The sequence below is a fragment of the Takifugu flavidus genome, chromosome 1 (assembly GCF_003711565.1).
Source record: "Takifugu flavidus isolate HTHZ2018 chromosome 1, ASM371156v2, whole genome shotgun sequence".
Classification (NCBI taxonomy): domain Eukaryota; kingdom Metazoa; phylum Chordata; class Actinopteri; order Tetraodontiformes; family Tetraodontidae; genus Takifugu; species Takifugu flavidus.
Window position 1 is genome coordinate 780,152 of NC_079520.1, and position 17,499 is coordinate 797,650.

Here is a 17,499-nt window from a genome sequence, read left to right on the forward strand (position 1 = left end):
ATATTGAGACTAAACGTCATGTTTCAATTTTCTCTTTATGTACAAACGCTGAAAATAAACAACCCGCCTGAATCTTTGAGCGACATTTGATCATTTTGGGGCTCTCTAGCCACATAAATGCGTCATATCTATTTATTGTACGTGTTTAACTGATGTTGGGCTGAAGTTTGTGTTCGTGGCGGAATTATTGGCGTTATTTTAGCATCAGGACACACATTGTCTGCCTTTGTGTACATCCTGTACTTTCTCGTGGGGGCGTGTCTGTATCCCGCTCTGCTCCTGACGTCATCGACAGGCGACCGGAGCGCCGGTGAGCTCGCGTGCTGCGCGCCGTCGCAGACTCCGAGCATCATGGCGGCTCTCGGCTTCAGTGGATCCTGGTTGATCTTCAGCTGCGGCACCAAACTGGTGGCTGTCGACACCACGCAGAGCAGGTCAGTTCGGCCAGAACCGGCTCGTTCGCGCTGCTAGCTGCTGCGCTAGTTGGGCGACATGTTTGGGAACCGATGAGGCTAAAACTGGTGCATCGACTCGCGTTGAATGTATAAGTGACGCCTTATAGGGGGGTTGTGCTGCTGAATGTGGCGGGTTTCAGCTTTATTTGTGAAAAGCGAGGCCTTTTTCGTGTTGTCATTGAGATGAAATGTGTGTGCTGTCCCGCAGAGAAGCCTTTGTGTTTGACTGCAGCTCCGCAGAGAAGAAACCAAAGAGCAGGAAGGATGAAGACAGGTAAGAATCACCTGAGAGCTGCAAACAGGCCTGATGAGGAGCAGCTGAGTCAACATGTGCAGCTGTGCAGCTCAACTAGCTGCAAACAGTTCTCACCATGTTTCCTCTTTATAAAATCATCATTCTGTGTGATGTTAATTCAAGCCTGGTGGAGATGAAAGCTCCATAATTAAGATATTTAGCCCAGAAAACCCAATTACAGAGTATTTCTTTGTTTCTTCCGAACAAAGATTGTTTTCAAAGAAACTGCAATGTCGTCACGTTGCTAATCTTGACCCAGAGAAGATCCAGAAGGACGAGAAAAAAGCGTAAACATACAAAAACTTCTGCTCCTTCCGGGCCAGTGGCGCCGCCGAGGAGACAGGAAGTGATCGCGTCCTGGCGTTCTGCACGTCTCCGTCCGGAAAGCTGCTGGCGCTGACTGATGACAGCAAGAGGCTGGTGCTGTTCACCTGTGAGCCGTCCTGGCGCTGCATCAGCACCAGGTGCAGTTGTAGCCCCACCCACGTCGCCATGCCGACAGCAGAACACGTGTGGAGGGTGTGTGTGTGTGTGTGTGTGTTGCAGGTTTGTGGTGAGGCGATGCACAGCGCTGCAGTTCAGTAACGCCGAGGACGCGCTGCTGGTGGCGGATAAATCGGGCGACGTGTACTCGTTCTCAGTGGCGGAGCCGCAGCTGGAGGGCGAGCTGAAGATGGGTCACCTGTCCATGTTGCTGGCGGTGGTACGAGAAGAATAACGTAACTGACGCTTCGACTCAGGACTCGCACGATGTCGTTTCATCGTTGCTCCTCTTCCCGTCAGACCACGTCCCCCGATGACAGGTACATCATCAGCGCCGACCGCGACGAGAAGATCAGAGTGAGTCGTCTGGGGTCTCCGTACAACATCCAGTCCTTCTGTTTGGGACATCGGCAGTGAGTACCTGAGGTCACATGACCCCCACACGCACCTGCCGCATCAGCGTCGCCGAAGGAATCTGAATAAAGTTGGATTGAATGTGTCAGGTTCGTCAGTGCCCTGCTGGTCCCGCCCACTCATCCACGCTGGCTGCTCTCGGGCTCAGGGGTACGTTCGCTCTTGACCTTTGTTCGCTGTTCAGATGCCTTATGAGCATCAACATGTTAAAGAGAAACTCTGTTTCTGTGAACAGCCAGAAGTTAAAACCCTCCTGGAGCGGGCTGTGACCTCAGTTAGCCCAGTTAGCTTCAGTTACCTCAGTTAGCCCAGTTAGCCTAGTTAGCTTCAGTTAGCTCAGTTAGCCCAGTTAGCTCAGTTAGCCCAGTTAGCTTCAGTTAGCCCAGTTAGCTTCAGTGCAGCGATACCAACAGGAAACTGCCTGTTTCATGGGTCTCATGGGTCATCGGTCGTTTCTCTCCAGGATGGAACGATAAAGCTGTGGGACTACGAGCACGGCCGTCGGCTGCAGAGCTGTGACATCACAGCGCTCGAAGACGCGCCGACCGCTGGCGACCAGAAGGTCAGCGAGGTGAGTAAACAAATGGCCTGGAGGCAGCGGACGCCACCCTGGTCCAGGAGGAGACAGGTGGAGGAGCAGTAAAGTGTGACCTCTGACCCTGCAGTGACCGCGCTCTTGTTTCCCAGAATGCAACAGTGTCCCGACTCAGCTGCTCTGCTGATGGGCGGTTTGTGGCCGTGCTGTGTGAGAGGTGAGCGCCAGATGAAATAAACGGTCATTGACCAGGTTTTCTCACTAAAGGTCAAAACAAGGTAAAATTTAGACTTTAATGAAACTTTTACTCATTAAAATTACAGATCAGCTCTTAGCTGCAAACTTTGACGTTTATGGACATTTACTAGTTTAATGTAAATGTTTAAACATGAGATTTTAACTTTTTTGACTCTTTTCTCCAGCTGCTGCGAAGTTATTTTTGTTGTGAAAAGTATTTTTAGAGATCTGAGGTTCACTGTGGTGCACGTGAAGGTCGCTGTGGTGCACGTGAAGGTCGCTGTGGTGCACATGAAGGTCGCTGGTGCCTGCTGATGTCAGACGGAAACCTTCTGATGGGTCGTCTCTTGTTTCTTCAGGGTGCCGGCGCTGCAGTTCTTCACATTCCACCATGATGGTGAACACAAACTGGTTCCCCACAGCAGGCTGCCCCTCCCCCACTGCCCACTAGACCTGACCTTTGACCCCGAGGGCTGTCTGTGGGTTCTGATGGACTGTGATGACGTCCCTCTGCAAGTCTACACCCACAGCCAGGACTGCTGGGAGGTACACCCGTCAACATGCAGGCTAAAACATTTATCAAACATCTAAAAAAGTGTAAATTATATTTAGATTTTATACATCATTTATACATTTGGCAGTATATCTGCAAATCTGTGCTCTAAATATGAATGATACGTCACCTGTGGGGTGTTGGGGCAGGACAGAGGTGCACAGGTGAAGTGTTTCCTCTGATTTCATCTGATTCTTATTTAGAAAATTAGTTTTCATGGAGTTTCAGCTCAAGCGATCCGAGACTAAACGGCTCCCCCTGCTGGCAGCTCCGGGAAGCTCAGCTGATTCTCTTCAGCCAATAATCGTGTTTATATTCATAATTAATGATAATTAATGATGATTTATAGAAAATGTAATTTCGTGGACAGTTTTGTGCAGAAGCTGTGATGTTTGTCTGTGCAGAGAAACCCTGACAAAAGCCACCTGAGCACCGTGATGGAAGTCTTCAGAGAACACTGGGGGGCGCTGGAGGGTGAGGCTTCGCGCGCTGGTCACGTGACCCTGCCCGCCCTGTTGAGGCCGTGTTTAACTCCGCCCACTTCCTGTTTTCTGTTGACAGCGGCGCTGAGAGCGAGCACGCGCTTGGATCACCTGCAGAGGGAGAGCTTTGACAACGTGGCGGCGTACCTGCAGAAGAAGCAGCAGCGGCTGCAGGAGCAGCAGCAGAAGAGGGCGGGGCCTCGCCACGCCAACGCCACCAAGAAAACAAAGATGGTGGAAGAGCCGTCGTCCTGACAACAGCAGCGCGCCACATGTTCCTTTGAATCTGAGTCAGTTGAGCTTCACGTTTGTGTCAGTTTAGACGGAAGCGTCCATCAAACGGGCGCCACTTCCTGTCTGAGCAAAACGCCGCCGGCTGGTTGAAACGGCGAGAAGTCGCATTTTGTTCTCTCGTTTTCATTTGCTAAAGAATTCAGGTAAAGAGTGGATTTACTCCTTAAAGTTAAACTTTAATTTAATAGGAAAGAACAAAAGTCACTAAAAATCTGTACAAACTGTAAAAAACAAGACAAATAAAAACTGCTGAATCTGCGGGACGTTGGGAGGAGTTCGTGGTTCCTGGAGCGGGCTGGGGTCGTCCCTCGGCTCCCCCAGGCTGTCTGGGGCAGGAAGAGACCCCCCCGTCTGGATCCCCCAGGATCCACTGCTGCTCGGCTACTTGAGGCGCCACGGCGAGATGTTGGGCCCGTGGCGCCCGGCGTGTGACTCAGGTGTTCCACGCTGGCGGCTGCAGACAGAACGTGCGTGAACGCCCCCGTGGTGCTGCGCTCGCCTCCACGCTCGGGCCGCAGCTCACCTGATCGCACGCTTACTTCTTCTTCCCTCCAATCGTCAAGTTCTCGCTTTTCTTCTTCTGCACCTGGGGGAGACATGTGGGCGTCAGCCGGGGCGCCATGACAACGGCCTCGCAGCCACGGCGACGTGCAAACCTCGTTCATGGCGTCGTCGATCTGCTTCAGTTCCTCGTAACGATCTCTGGACTCTCTGAGCGGCTGAACCATGGCCTCCTCGATCTGTGGAAACAGCTGCAACACACACACACACACACACACACACACAGGCGCGTGAGGAGCTGGTGCACACACACCTTCACCTTCGCGCCCTGACCTTCGGCGCTCACCTTCATCACCGTCTCAAACATGGGGATGAGCACAAACTTGATGAAGCCGATCTGAGCCGTGGGCTTGGTGACCTTTTCTCTGTCCATGAACGGCGCCACAGGAAGCCCCTCGGTCTTCTCCCGGTCGCTCTGGTAACACACACACACACACCGGGTGATCCCGCGGGGCCTGCGAGGGGTTGAGGCCATGAGGCCCCTGTGGGACCCACCTGCATGAAGTACTCCTCCAGCAGACAGTCGACCCACGGCTCCGCCACCTCCATCGGACGGACCTCGTTGGAGATGTCGCAACATTTGATGAGCACCATCTTCAGCTGCAGCAGGAAGCAACAAAACCCAAATCTTTAGTTTCTTTAGTAATTACTGCGGTCAGACGTGTAATTAGCCTGTAATAGACTATTTTCCTCCCGTCAGGAGTCACTGGCCAGGTTAAGTACCTCATAAGTGCAGAAAGGTCAAGTAAAAACACACATTTACGTTCTGTCAGAATCTCCATCCTCATTGGTGGAGCATCAATAGAAACAGGAAGAGGAAGTGAGGGGGCGTGTCTTACACAGGTCATGTGATCCTCATCTGCGAAATCAAAGCCGTCCACCTTCTGCTTAAAGGAGTCCAGGATCTCGCCATGGCGCGCCATGTCTGTGGCGAGGATCAGTGTGATGGTTCCCTGGAAGGTGGACACAACACAGACTGAGCCCTACCTGTCCTCTGGGTATACAGGCGTCTCCCTACAGGACATAGACTGAGCCTTCCTGTCCTCTGGGTATACAGGCGTCTCCCTACAGGACACAGACTGAGCCCTTCCTGTCCTCTGGGTATACAGGTGTCTCCCTACAGGACACAGACTGAGCGTACCTGTCCTCTGGGTATACAGGCGTCTCCCTACAGGACACAGACTGAGCCCTACCTGTCCTCTGGGTATACAGGCGTCTCCCTACAGGACATAGACTGAGCCTACCTGTCCTCTGGGTATACAGGTGTCTCCCTACAGGACACAGACTGAGCCCTTCCTGTCCTCGGGTATACAGGCGTCTCCCTACAGGACACAGACTGAGCGTACCTGTCCTCTGGGTATACAGGCGTCTCCCTACAGGACACAGACTGAGCCCTACCTGTCCTCTGGGTATACAGGCGTCTCCCTACAGGACACAGACTGAGCCCTTCCTGTCCTCTGGATATACAGGCGTCTTCCTACAGGACACAGACTGAGCCCTTCCTGTCCTCTGGATATACAGGCGTCTCCCTGCAGGACACATACTGAGCCCTACCTGTCCTCTGGGTATACAGGCGTCTCCCTACAGGACACAGAGTGAGCCCTACCTGTCCTCTGGATACACAGGCGTCTCCCTATAGGACACAGACTGAGCCCTACCTGTCCTCTGGATACACAGGCGTCTCCCTACAGGACACAGAGTGAACCCTACTTGTCCTCTGGATATACAGGTGTCTCCCTACAGGACACAGACTGAGCCCTACCTGTCCTCTGGATATACAGGCGTCTCCCTATAGGACACAGACTGAGCCCGACCTGTCCTCTGGATATAGAGGCGTCTCCCTACAGGACACAGACTGAGCGTACCTGTCCTCTGGATGTACAGGCGTCTCCCTGCAGGACACATACTGAGCCCTACCTGTCCTCTGGATACACAGGCGTCTCCCTATAGGACACAGACTGAGCCCTACCTGTCCTCTGGGTATACAGGCGTCTCCCTACAGGACACAGAGTGAACCCTACTTGTCCTCTGGATATACAGGTGTCTCCCTACAGGACACAGACTGAGCCCTACCTGTCCTCTGGATACACAGGCGTCTCCATAGGACACAGACTGAGCCCGACCTGTCCTCTGGATATAGAGGCGTCTCCCTACAGGACACAGACTGAGCGTACCTGTCCTCTGATGTACAGGCGTCTCCCTGCAGGACACATACTGAGCCCTACCTGTCCTCTGGGTATACAGGCGTCTCCCTACAGGACACAGACTGAGCGTACCTGTCCTCTGGGTATACAGGCGTCTCCCTACAGGACACAGACTGATCCCTTCCTGTCCTCTGGGTATACACGTCTCCCTACAGGACCAGACTGAGCCCTTCCTGTCCTCTGGATATACAGGCGTCTCCCTACAGGACACAGACTGAGCCCTTCCTGTCCTCTGGGTATACAGGCATCTCCCTACAGGACACAGACTGAGCCCTACCTGTCCTCTGGGTATACAGGCGTCTCCCTACAGGACACAGACTGAGCCCTACCTGTCCTCTGGGTATACAGGCGTCTCCCTACAGGACACAGACTGAGCCCTACCTGTCCTGTGGGTATACAGGCGTCTCCCTACAGGACACAGACTGAGCCCTACCTGTCCTGTGGGTATACAGGCGTCTCCCTACAGGACACAGACTGAGCCCTACCTGTCCTGTGGGTATACAGGCATCTCCCTACAGGACACAGACTGAGCGTACCTGTCCTCTGGGTATACAGGCGTCTCCCTACAGGACATAGACTGAGCCCTACCTGTCCTGTGGGTATACAGGCGTCTCCCTACAGGACACAGACTGAGCCCTACCTGTCCTGTGGGTATACAGGCGTCTCCCTACAGGACATAGACTGAGCCCTACCTGTCGTATCTGTTTGAAGGTCTCAGGGTCAAAGTTGGAGAAGATGTTGCAGTCGGGCTGGGAGAAGATCTGGAAGGCCACAGCACAGTGGTGGTTCTCCAGAGGAGAGATGTCGTTGTAACGGACGGCCAGTTCGGTTCTGGCATTGATTTGATACCTGTGACAAACATTTGGTCCAAACAGAAGGTTTAACCGCGGTTAGCATGTAGCCAACGAATTATCTCAGTTTAACCGATAAAATATCACCAGTGACGAGCAGAGATACAGACAATAACTAACGTCAGTGAGAAGACCACTAGGTGATCAGACACTGATTATTTTTTTCAGGGTTTTTGTCTGGTTAAAGTCTGTTGAAGGAACGTGCTAACGTTAGCTCATGTTAGCTGTCAGAACCACCGGAGGTTCCTTACGTGTTGTTGAATCCAGGATGATCGAGGTCGTGACACACGGCGGCTGTCATGAGAATCAGGATGTCGAGCTGAGAGAGCTTCTCCTGAAAAAGGGAAACACAGAGTTTGTGGATTCTGCTCCAGGTTTGGATTCTAAGTTGTCATGGTTACGGCGAGAGGATCCTCCCAGGGTGTGTGGCACCTCGTTAGCACAAGAGCGACTCAGCGGATTCCTAATGGTTCATTAAGCCTGTGATAATTAAACCTCCAGTGATGTGTCCCCTCCAGAGACCCTGAGGAGCAGAACCAGCTTCACTCCAGCTCCCAGCACCTCAGAAATAATCCTGGCTGTAGGAGGTTCTGGGTTTTTAGAACTTTAGCCAAACTCCCTCCAGTTCACATCCTGAGATGCACCCTGAAACCACTTCCTGCTAGTGCTGTGTGGAGGAGTCACTGGATGGGCGTGGCTAAAAAGAGGTGCTGCGTGACCTTTGCTCTGACCCTGAAGGTTCTAGGTGAGAGCTCGTGACCTGTGACCACCGGTGGTTCCCTTGTTCAGCGCTGAGGTCGTTGAGGTTACCTGCAGACTGCAGAGGCAGATCATGCTGTACATCATCTGGGTGACGCAGAAACAGTGGCGGAAGTTGTGGAAGGGGTTGTTCTTGTAGTTGTCATGGATACACAGCTTCAGAGACAGAGAGACGGGTCTGAGCTGATGGGATGTCACAAAAGTGCAGGTGGGGGATGTCGGAGCCTCACCAGCCATCTCTTCAGCGTGATGGGGTTGATGCTGAAGTCCTTGACCAAGCCCAGGTCGTGGTACATGTGTTCCAAACAGCTCAGCATCTGCAACCAACAACATATTACACCTGTTATTACATTTTACCAGCGGAGCGGCGACACCTGTGGACAACACGCACGGAAGTGATTAAAAATACACGCATCAAACATCTCAACACAAATCCTGAGAGCATCTCTCACCTCGTTGGGTTCCCACTGCCAAGCATCGAATGTTGGTAATCTAAGAGCTTCTACTGTCTCCTGAGACAGGTGGTACTACACACACACACACACACACCACACACACACACACGAGGGGGGGGGGGAGAGGGGGGTTGTGGGTGAGACGGGTGCAGCAGCTCTGGGGTCTCTCACCTCGTTGGCCTCCCACAGCCAGACGTCAAAGGTGGGTTTTTTCAGAGCGTCTATGGTCTGTTGTGACAGCATGTACTGCAGGCAACAGAGCTCGCCATTAACCCTCAGTGTTACACCTGTGCACACCCCGACAGCATCGCCTCACCTACAGCGTTACACCTGTACACACTCCCGACAGCATCGCCTCACCTACAGCGTTACACCTGTACACCCCCCGACAGCATCGCCTCACCTACAGCTTTACACCTGTATGCACCCCTAACAGCATCACCTCACCTACAGCTTTACACCTGTATGCACCCCTAACAGCATCACCCCACCAACAGCTTTACACCTGTATGCACCCCTAACAGCATCACCTCACCTACAGCTTTACACCTGTACACACCCCGACAGCATCACCCCACCTACAGCTTTACACCTGTATGCACCCCTAACAGCATCACCTCACCTACAGCTTTACACCTGTATGCACCCCTAACAGCATCACCTCACCTACAGCTTTACACCTGTATGCACCCCTAACAGCATCACCCCACCAACAGCTTTACACCTGTATGCACCCCTAACAGCATCGCCTCACCTACAGCGTTACACCTGTACACACCCCGACAGCATCACCCCACCTACAGCTTTACACCTGTATGCACCCCTAACAGCATCACCCCACCAACAGCTTTACACCTGTATGCACCCCTAACAGCATCACCTCACCAACAGCTTTACACCTGTATGCACCCCTAACAGCATCACCCCACCAACAGCTTTACACCTGTATGCACCCTTGACAACATTGCCTCACCTACAGCTTTACACCTGTATACTCTTACTGAACTCCTGTCTCATCAAAATTTTATTACAAACTTTTAATTAGAATTTCAAAGGGGAAAAAAATTAAACACGTTTCCAAAATTCTGCAGCCAAATATCAACATTTTCTTCTCTGCAAGTTTTAAAACAATAAATTAATTAATAAAGCTTTGTGCTTAGACATCAAAGACATTGTGTTAAAAAGATCAAAGCTTTGAAGAGGAGGTGACTTCATCAAAGGTCCGGCTGGTTCTGACCTGCAGGTGTGCAGCACGACTCACCTTTGGGTACGATGGGACGTCTCTGCGGGGAGTCAGCTTCTTACTGTCATCCAGGAAGTTACTGAAAACCAAGAACAAAAGAGGATGAAGGCGGTTCCACAGGTGATCCACACCCAGACCAGCTGACTGGTTCACCGCCGTCTGTCACCTGTTGTTTCTGGACGCCATCTCCTCACGCAGCTTCTTGATGTCGTTGCGACATTTTTCAATCTCCACCACCTTCATCCCCTCCACTGCACACACACACACACACACACACACACACACACACACACACACACGCACACACACACACACACACACACACACACACACACACCTGATCTGTGATGAGTGAACACTGATCAATCACATCAATCAGGTTTCTCTCCTCCATCAGTTCACAATTTCATCCCAAAACTAAGCGGTCGCCCTTGACAACACTCCATCTTCCCACTAATACAGGTGGCCATGGCGACCATGTGGTGAGAGGATGGAGGCTCTGTGTGGGCTCCGTTGCCCCGGCAACCAGGTATCCAGGCACTTGGCATTCTTGTGTGAAGTGGCTGTGAGTCAGATGTGAAGCCGAGCTGCTCGTGAGAGAACTGAAAGTCCAAACGCTCCTTCAGAGTTACTGCGCTGGCAGATCACCTGTGGCTGGCAGGCAGCCTCACACCTGTACACCAAGCTAACAGAACGGTGGACACCTCCGGCCAAACACTCTCTTTCACAGCCATGTGACAGCGTCCACCTCAGTTCTGGCTAGTTCTGTTGTCATGGAAACAGGCTAGCGTTAGCGTTCTTTTCAGCTAATTGTCTGTTTTAGCTTCCTCATGGTTGTTTCCATGTTTCCTCTGGTGTGTGTGTGTGTGTGTTGCTGGCAAATATTCAGCCAACAGCTTCTCTGCTTTAAGCATGTGAGTGGTGTTGTTCCTGAGGGGCGGAGCCTATTGCACCTGTCACCTGCTGGGGCTAAAGTGTGTCACCGAGTCCACATTGTGATTTCTGAAAATCCGACTCACCTGTTGACCTTTATGTTCTTAGTAGAAACGGTTGTGAAATCATTACTGATTAATCCTTCCTGTAATCCTGTTCTGGTGAGAACACTGAGAACCAGATTAAAGTGAACAGGTTTTATGGTTCTGGTTATCTGACATACAGGTGATAAACCTGCAGGAACTGCATCCGCGGCGTGGCGGCGCACTCGCAGGCTTCCTCCAGCAGGTAACACACACAGATAATGGTCAGCTGTGGAGGAGCGTTGTGTAATGGTGACGCCATCGCGAGCTGCCAGAGTGTGCTCATTCATTAGCTGGGTTAGCGACCCGGCTAATCTAATCAGCACTGGCAGAACACGAGTCCAGATGAGCTGCAGCACAGGAACCAGGCGTGCAGATAAGAGGCCGACCCGCTGCTCGCTAGGAGCTCACTTACATTCCACACGTTTCTCCAACATGGCCAGACGGTTGGTGACCTCGGTCTTCAGCTCGTTGATCTTGAACGCTCTGCAGAGAGGAGCGAGAACCCATCAGAACTTTGGTCTCCCCTGCTTCAGAACCAGCACGCGGGAGAACCCTGCCGACCGAGGAGTTCCCCATAGTTCTGCATAAAGATGGTGGAGATGAAGCCAAACACACGAGCAGAGCGACTCTACGTCGCCCCCCAGGCGGAGGGACGTGCTGCAGCTGGGTGCTCAGCCTTAGTCCCAGACGAAGGTGACAACATGAAACACGGCTGTGAACCAGCCCGGTCCCACAGGTCCAGCTGGGCCTAATCAGCTGCCGTTACACAACTGATCAGGTGTGACCTTTGACCCCGGGGGGCCACAGCGCGGTCGTCTTCAGGATCATCTGCACCGTCTCAGGACAAACACACGTTACGACGGCTGGAAGCCGCTTACCTTGAGAACTGCTCCGCCACCTGCGTCAGAACATTCTGAAAGAGTTCCTCCTTATCTGCAGAGAGAGCGGCGCCGTTACTCGGAACTGCCGACTGCAGCGGGATTCAAGGGAAATGTGAGACACGGGAAAACAGAGGTTACGTAAACGGACGCCAGCGAGACGCGGAGCAGATGTTTGTTCCCCAGCCTCTGATGGAGCCGATGTGTTAATGAGCTTCAGCTCGGGACAGAACCAGCTGGACCAGAGCTCCCATTGGCTGGGCGCTCCGCGGCGCTGGTCAAAGTTCAGAGCCACAGGCCAATAAACCGGAGCAGCGAGAGCGGAGGACGGCTGCCATTGGACGGCGTGGACAGCGTGTCAGAGGGTCAGAGGTCAGCAGCGCCGCTCAGCCCTGCACCTCTGAGTGGCTGCTGACGTGTGGGGGTCAGGAACGGGTGGGAACGTTTGGACGTTCTCCGACCCGACGGGCCTTTGGACTCAAAACCAAAAATGTGTTTTCTCCAAATTCTGATGCAGGAAAATGAATCTTTGATAAAGATTTCGGGCCAGCGGATTCCGTTAACAGCATCTTTATCTGCTTTTACACAGAACATGTGACCAGCGGCGGCAACAACAAGCGTGCTCACGCCTCAACGCCCCCGGGAGGCGTTTACGAGAGGCAGCTTCGACTCGCCGCATCAAAAACACTGTTGTGACGCGGCCATGACCCCATAAAACCTGTTATACAGTGAGAAAGTGTTTAAAAGAAGCATTTATGGCTGTTTACACACAGGTGTGTGCATGTGTGGTGTGTGTGTGTGTGGTGTGTGTGTGTGTGGTGTGTGTGTGTGTGTGTGTGTTTTGGTCAATGCTACATATGGAGTTGCCAACTACTCATTCTACCAGCAAAGTGAGGACATTTTAATTGGTCCTCCCAATTAAAACCCCTTTAGGGTTCAGGCTGAGGTTAGGACTGGGTTCAGGGTCGGGGGTGGAGCTGTGATGGTGAGGGTGGGGGGGCTGGATCAGGTCTATGGACCTCACAAGTGTGTGTGTGTGTGTGTGTGTGTTGCATCTTACCAGCCAACTGTCCTCCAGCCAGTGGCACCAGTTTGTACGGTGACCTTAAAGACAGTGAGAGTCACATGACATCGCAGGACACCGGTGATGAGCGGGAGGGCGTGGCGGCGCCATACCTCTCTGTGTTGTGGGGCATGGTGGGGTCGATGGACACCATGGCTCCAGACGAATCCAGCAGGGACAGATTAGTGTTCCTGCAGACACACAGGGTCAAAGTTAGCTGCAAGTCCAAACAGGAACCGTTCAGGGTTCAAATATTCCGATTCTTCCTCATTTCTCCTCTGTGGTTTGACCTCATTAACTCAAACTGTGTAAATCAGACACAACACAAGCTAAGAAAAGCGTCCCACACTTGGTCCACAAGCCAACAGAGGTCCGACAGAGTTCTGGATTCATCTAGACGGATGATCCTGCTCCTGAAACAGAGCTTCTCTGAACACACTGCAATCACACACACTCTTAAACGTCAAAGGAAACAGGAACAACAGTTTCATGGGAGCCGCCGCTGTGTGAGTGCAACAGGTTTTACTGCCTAGTGGGGACCAGTCCCACGCTTATTCATGGGGACCAAAGAGATCCCCACGAAGTTGACGTGTGTGTGTGTGTGGTGTGTGTGTGTGTGTGTGTGTGTGTGGGTGTGTGGGTGGGGGCACCTTTGGACACCCAGGGCTGTACAGAAGAGCTCCTTGATGTCACAGGGGCTGCAGAACCGACTGAACACAACCTGGAAGAGAAAAACACGCTGAAACCTGCTGAGAATCCCGACAGAACGACTGCAGGGAACAGAGGAGCAGAAGAACTGCAGGTGGGTAGTTACCAGTGTAGTTAACTACCTGTTGCTGACCTTCAGGAGGACTCGCTCTTGTTCACTGGGCTAAACTACAGCTAGCATCAGTTAGCGGATTTCTTCAACAGTTAGTTCTGGAAACCAGTGAGAGGTGAAGTGGAGGACATGGGGAAACTGGAAATAATCCACCATAAAACACAACATAAAGTTGTGTTTTTGTGCCGCCAAGCTCCGCCCACTGGCGCCTTCCTTCTGTCAGGATTAACTGAGCAGTTTTCCAATGTGGTCGGATTGACGTCCCATTATTGAGTAGAACTAAATCTATACGTGGCAGAGCGCACAAACACCACCAGGCTTCATCCAGACGTGTGTTTGTATGGAAACGCTGTTGGGGAACGTTCTAGCGGAGCGTTCTAGCGGAGCGTTCTAGCGGAGCGTTCTAGCGGAACGTTCTAGCGGAGCGTTCGTCGGAATGTTTTCCCACTTAAAAGTGCAGCGTTCAGACAATAAAGTTTAAAAGTGTGTTTTGTGTCCCGTTACACCGTTCGTAAACATGGCCGAGCATCGATGGCCCACATAGATAACAGAGGAATGTCCCGAGCTGGGATCAGCGGCAGATGACACGGGGGGAGGGGCTTAGCGAGGAGGCGGGGCAACCACAACAAGGAGGACAGAAGAGCCCTTCATCACCTGGGAGTGGCAGCCAGTCAGGTGGGGGAGACAGGTGAGACGTAGCAACAGACAGGTAGATTCTGCTATCACAGGACACATCTACACACACACGCACACACACAGACACACACAGACACACACACGCACACACACAGACACACACACACACACACACACACACACACACACACTTTACAGAAGTCCTACCAGATGACAGGATGAGGTGTGTTGTGTGTGTTCTTCACACTCACTCCTCTTCTCATTTCAATAACAAAGGGGGCCAAACTACAGGAACACAACAGGAACCTCTTTGTGATGCAAATGTCACAAATTAGGACGTCACCATATTTAGAATCCTGATGGAGGGACAACAAAAGACAGAAAGAAAGCCAAGAGAGGACGAGAGGACACAAGACCGACTCCTCCACGTCCTTTATTAGTCCTGCACACACTAAAGACCGGCTAAATGCTAACAGCTTAGCGACCTGACGACAATGTTCACTCCAGAGGAAGATTATGGACCCTCCGTCCAGACTGGACCGGCCTCCATCTCCAGAGACTTTACTCAGCATCACCAACCTGCTCCTCAAGCATCCTGTTGGACCCTTTTCTGACCAACAGTCTCAGGACCTCTCTGTCCCCTCTGCAGGACCTCTCTGTCCCCCCTACAGGACCTCTCTGTCCCCTCTACAGACCTCTCTGTCCCCTCTGCAGGACCTCTCTGTCCCCTCTGCAGGACCTCTCTGTCCCCTCTGCAGGACCTCTCTGTCCCCCCTACAGGACCTCTCTGTCCCCTCTGCAGGACCTCTCTGTCCCCCCTGCAGGACCTCTCTGTCCCCCCTACAGGACCTCTCTGTCCCCTCTGCAGGACCTCTCTGTCCCCTCTGCAGGACCTCTCTGTCCCCCCTCCGCAGGACACCTCTGTCCCCTCTACAGGTCCCCTCTACAGGTCCCCTCTCCAGGACCTCTCTGTCCCCTCTACAGGACACCTCTGTCCCCCCTCTACAGGACCTCTCTGTCCCCTCTACAGGTCCCCTCTGCAGGACCTCTCTGTCCCCTCTGCAGGACCTCTCTGTCCCCTCTGCAGGACACCTCTGTCCCCTCTACAGGACCTCTCTGTCCCCTCTGCAGGACCTCTCTGTCCCCTCTGCAGGACCTCTCTGTCCCCTCGCAGGACACCTCTGTCCCCTCTACAGGTCCCCTCTGCAGGACCTCTCTGTCCCCTCTACAGGTCCCCTCTCCAGGACCTCTCTGTCCCCTCTACAGGACACCTCTGTCCCCCCTCTGCAGGACCTCTCTGTCCCCTCTGCAGGACCTCTCTGTCCCCTCTGCAGGACACCTCTGTCCCCTCTACAGGACCCCTCTACAGGACACCTCTGTCCCCTCTGCAGGACACCTCTGTCCCCTCTACAGGACACCTCTGTCCCCTCTGCAGGACACCTCTGTCCCCCCTACAGGACCTCTCTGTCCCCTCTCCAGGTCCCCCCTACAGGACCTCTCTGTCCCCTCTACAGGTCCCCTCTACAGGACACCTCTGTCCCCTCTACAGGACCTCTCTGTCCCCTCTACAGGACCTCTCTGTCCCCTCTGCAGGACCACTCTGTCCCCTCTCCAGGTCCCCTCTACAGGACCTCTCTGTCCCCTCTGCAGGACCTCTCTGTCCCCTCTGCAGGACCTCTCTGTCCCCTCTGCAGGACACCTCTGTCCCCTCCTCTGCCTGAAGCATGGAGCACTTGGACATGGACGGTGTGTTTGTGGATTGTTGGATGTTGTGTCCTTTGACGCGGCTCCTTGGGGACAAAAGTGTTGTTTGAAATCCAAAACTGGCTTTAATGTCTCCTTCTTCAGTCTTTGTCATATTTCTGCGCTCATCTTCATTTGAAGCCTTCATCATCATCATCATCATCATCGTCATCATCATCATCATCGTCATCATCATCATCGTCATCATCATCATCATCATCATCGTCACCTGAAGACGGTGGCGGCCTCAGAGACCGTGAAAACAGTCGTCAGGACGGTTTGTCTTTCACACGTTGACCTACATTCTTTATTTTGCATTAATGTGTGTGTGTGGTGTGTGTGTGGTGTGTGTGGTGTTTATATCAGGCTAAGTTACTCTTCAACCTCTATGTTCAGAAGAACCAGTGGAGCAGAACCACAAACACACACACACACACACACCACAACACACACCACACACACACACACACACACAACACACACACTTAAATCAGTCCAAATGTCTGTGATGAAAGTTTAAGTAAAATGACTTTAAAGTTTCTTCTGCTTTGACTCGGAGTGTTTGCAGACTGGAGTTACAATATTTGCAGGGACATCTGAGGACATCTGAGGACCAGGACATATTTGTGTTTCCTTTCCCACCTGTCTGCTCGTTTTACCTTCAGTCACTAAGAACCAATTATCAGAAGAAGGATCAGTTCCACCTGAGCTGAGGAGGATCCAGCTGTTCCAGCTGTTCCTCGTTCCCAGGATTTATCTGTGCTGAGGACGATCGTTACAATATTTAACTTCTTATCAGATGGAATTATTCCTTATAACACATCTGCATATTAGGAAACAGATGTTGGTGAAGTCTGAAACTTTCCTCCTCAGAAACTCAAATGGACAAAGTTTTTTCCCACTTTGAGACGTGATTTAGATGATATTTTTATTTACTTATGGCCTTAAAATAGTTCCAGGGGAGATGAATGTTTGAACGTCCAACCTCGACTTCTAAATGATTTTTATCAGTTTTATCACATAGTTTGGACTTTTTCTTGGTGTTCACCAGCTCAACCCAAATTAAATCGAATTTTCCCGAACTCAAACCCGTTCAAGTGTTTTGCCTCCACTCGGCCTCCGTACCTTCTGAATCCGGCCGTCCACGTCCAGGTAAATCACCCGGTACGAGGACGAAGCGGACCCCATGATCCGCTCTCGTGTCCGCGGCGTCGGCGTGTCGCTGTGCGGGTCCTGCTGCGGGCTCCGTGTCGCTGATCAAGCCGAGCTGGTGGGTCTGTGGGCGGGTCAGCGGTCCGACAGCATCCCTCCAGCCGCTCCACGGTGCGTGTCAGCGCAGCTCTTCCTGTCTGTCGCCTCGCGCCACCAAGCAGCATCTCATAAAGGCTGCTGTTGCGCGCGCGTCCCGCCTCCTGCCGACCGGACCTGCGCGCTCACATGCAGGCGCGCGCCTCACGTGCGTGGACAGCCGCACCGCCACGCACGTGAGTCAAGTGGCTCGAGCTCCTGGCGATGTCGA

The 17,499-nt window shown here is 52.6% G+C and overlaps 2 protein-coding genes across 3 annotated transcripts; one reads left to right on the forward strand and one right to left on the reverse strand.

Moving 5' to 3' along the window:
• The first annotated feature begins 274 nt into the window (after positions 1-274).
• wdr4 (WD repeat domain 4) lies at positions 275-4,006 on the forward strand. The gene is made up of 11 exons (XM_057053962.1): positions 275-434; positions 664-729; positions 1,074-1,214; positions 1,297-1,453; positions 1,534-1,646; positions 1,737-1,797; positions 2,111-2,218; positions 2,335-2,399; positions 2,779-2,965; positions 3,377-3,446; positions 3,534-4,006. Exons 1-11 carry the CDS (start codon positions 352-354, stop codon positions 3,707-3,709), a joined length of 1,227 nt encoding a protein of 408 aa, XP_056909942.1. The 5' UTR covers positions 275-351; the 3' UTR covers positions 3,710-4,006.
• pde9aa (phosphodiesterase 9aa) lies at positions 3,904-17,331 on the reverse strand. 2 transcript variants are annotated; one of them, XM_057053741.1, is made up of 18 exons: positions 17,106-17,331; positions 13,432-13,502; positions 12,895-12,972; positions 12,779-12,822; positions 11,719-11,773; positions 11,253-11,323; positions 9,988-10,072; positions 9,840-9,900; positions 8,576-8,650; positions 8,354-8,440; positions 8,175-8,279; positions 7,616-7,698; positions 7,206-7,362; positions 5,149-5,262; positions 4,805-4,909; positions 4,596-4,724; positions 4,405-4,500; positions 3,904-4,334 (listed from the first exon to the last, which is right to left on the reverse strand). In XM_057053741.1, exons 1-18 carry the CDS (start codon positions 17,166-17,168, stop codon positions 4,284-4,286), a joined length of 1,530 nt encoding a protein of 509 aa, XP_056909721.1. In that variant the 5' UTR covers positions 17,169-17,331; the 3' UTR covers positions 3,904-4,283. The 2 variants fall into 2 exon arrangements, with proteins under 2 accessions (XP_056909721.1, XP_056909729.1); XM_057053749.1 differs by lacking the exon at positions 8,576-8,650 and adding an exon at positions 8,750-8,824 and having other exon boundaries at positions 17,106-17,330.
• Between the last annotated feature and the right edge of the window lie 168 nt (positions 17,332-17,499).

Bases quoted from the DNA above. Each gene is read 5' to 3' on its own strand.
- wdr4 (XM_057053962.1), top strand. From the start codon at position 352: ATGGCGGCTCTCGGCTTCAGTGGATCCTGGTTGATCTTCAGCTGCGGC. The intron at 435-663 runs GTCAGTTCGGCC...GCTGTCCCGCAG, and splicing joins GTCGACACCACGCAGAGCAG to AGAAGCCTTTGTGTTTGACT. The intron at 1,215-1,296 runs GTGCAGTTGTAG...TGTGTGTTGCAG, and splicing joins TGGCGCTGCATCAGCACCAG to GTTTGTGGTGAGGCGATGCA.
- pde9aa (XM_057053741.1), bottom strand. From the start codon at position 17,168: ATGGGGTCCGCTTCGTCCTCGTACCGGGTGATTTACCTGGACGTGGAC. The intron at 9,901-9,987 runs GTGACAGACGGC...CTTGGTTTTCAG, and splicing joins ATGGCGTCCAGAAACAACAG to TAACTTCCTGGATGACAGTA. The intron at 5,263-7,205 runs GTAGGGCTCAGT...TCCACCTTCCAG, and splicing joins CCTTCAAACAGATACGACAG to GGAACCATCACACTGATCCT.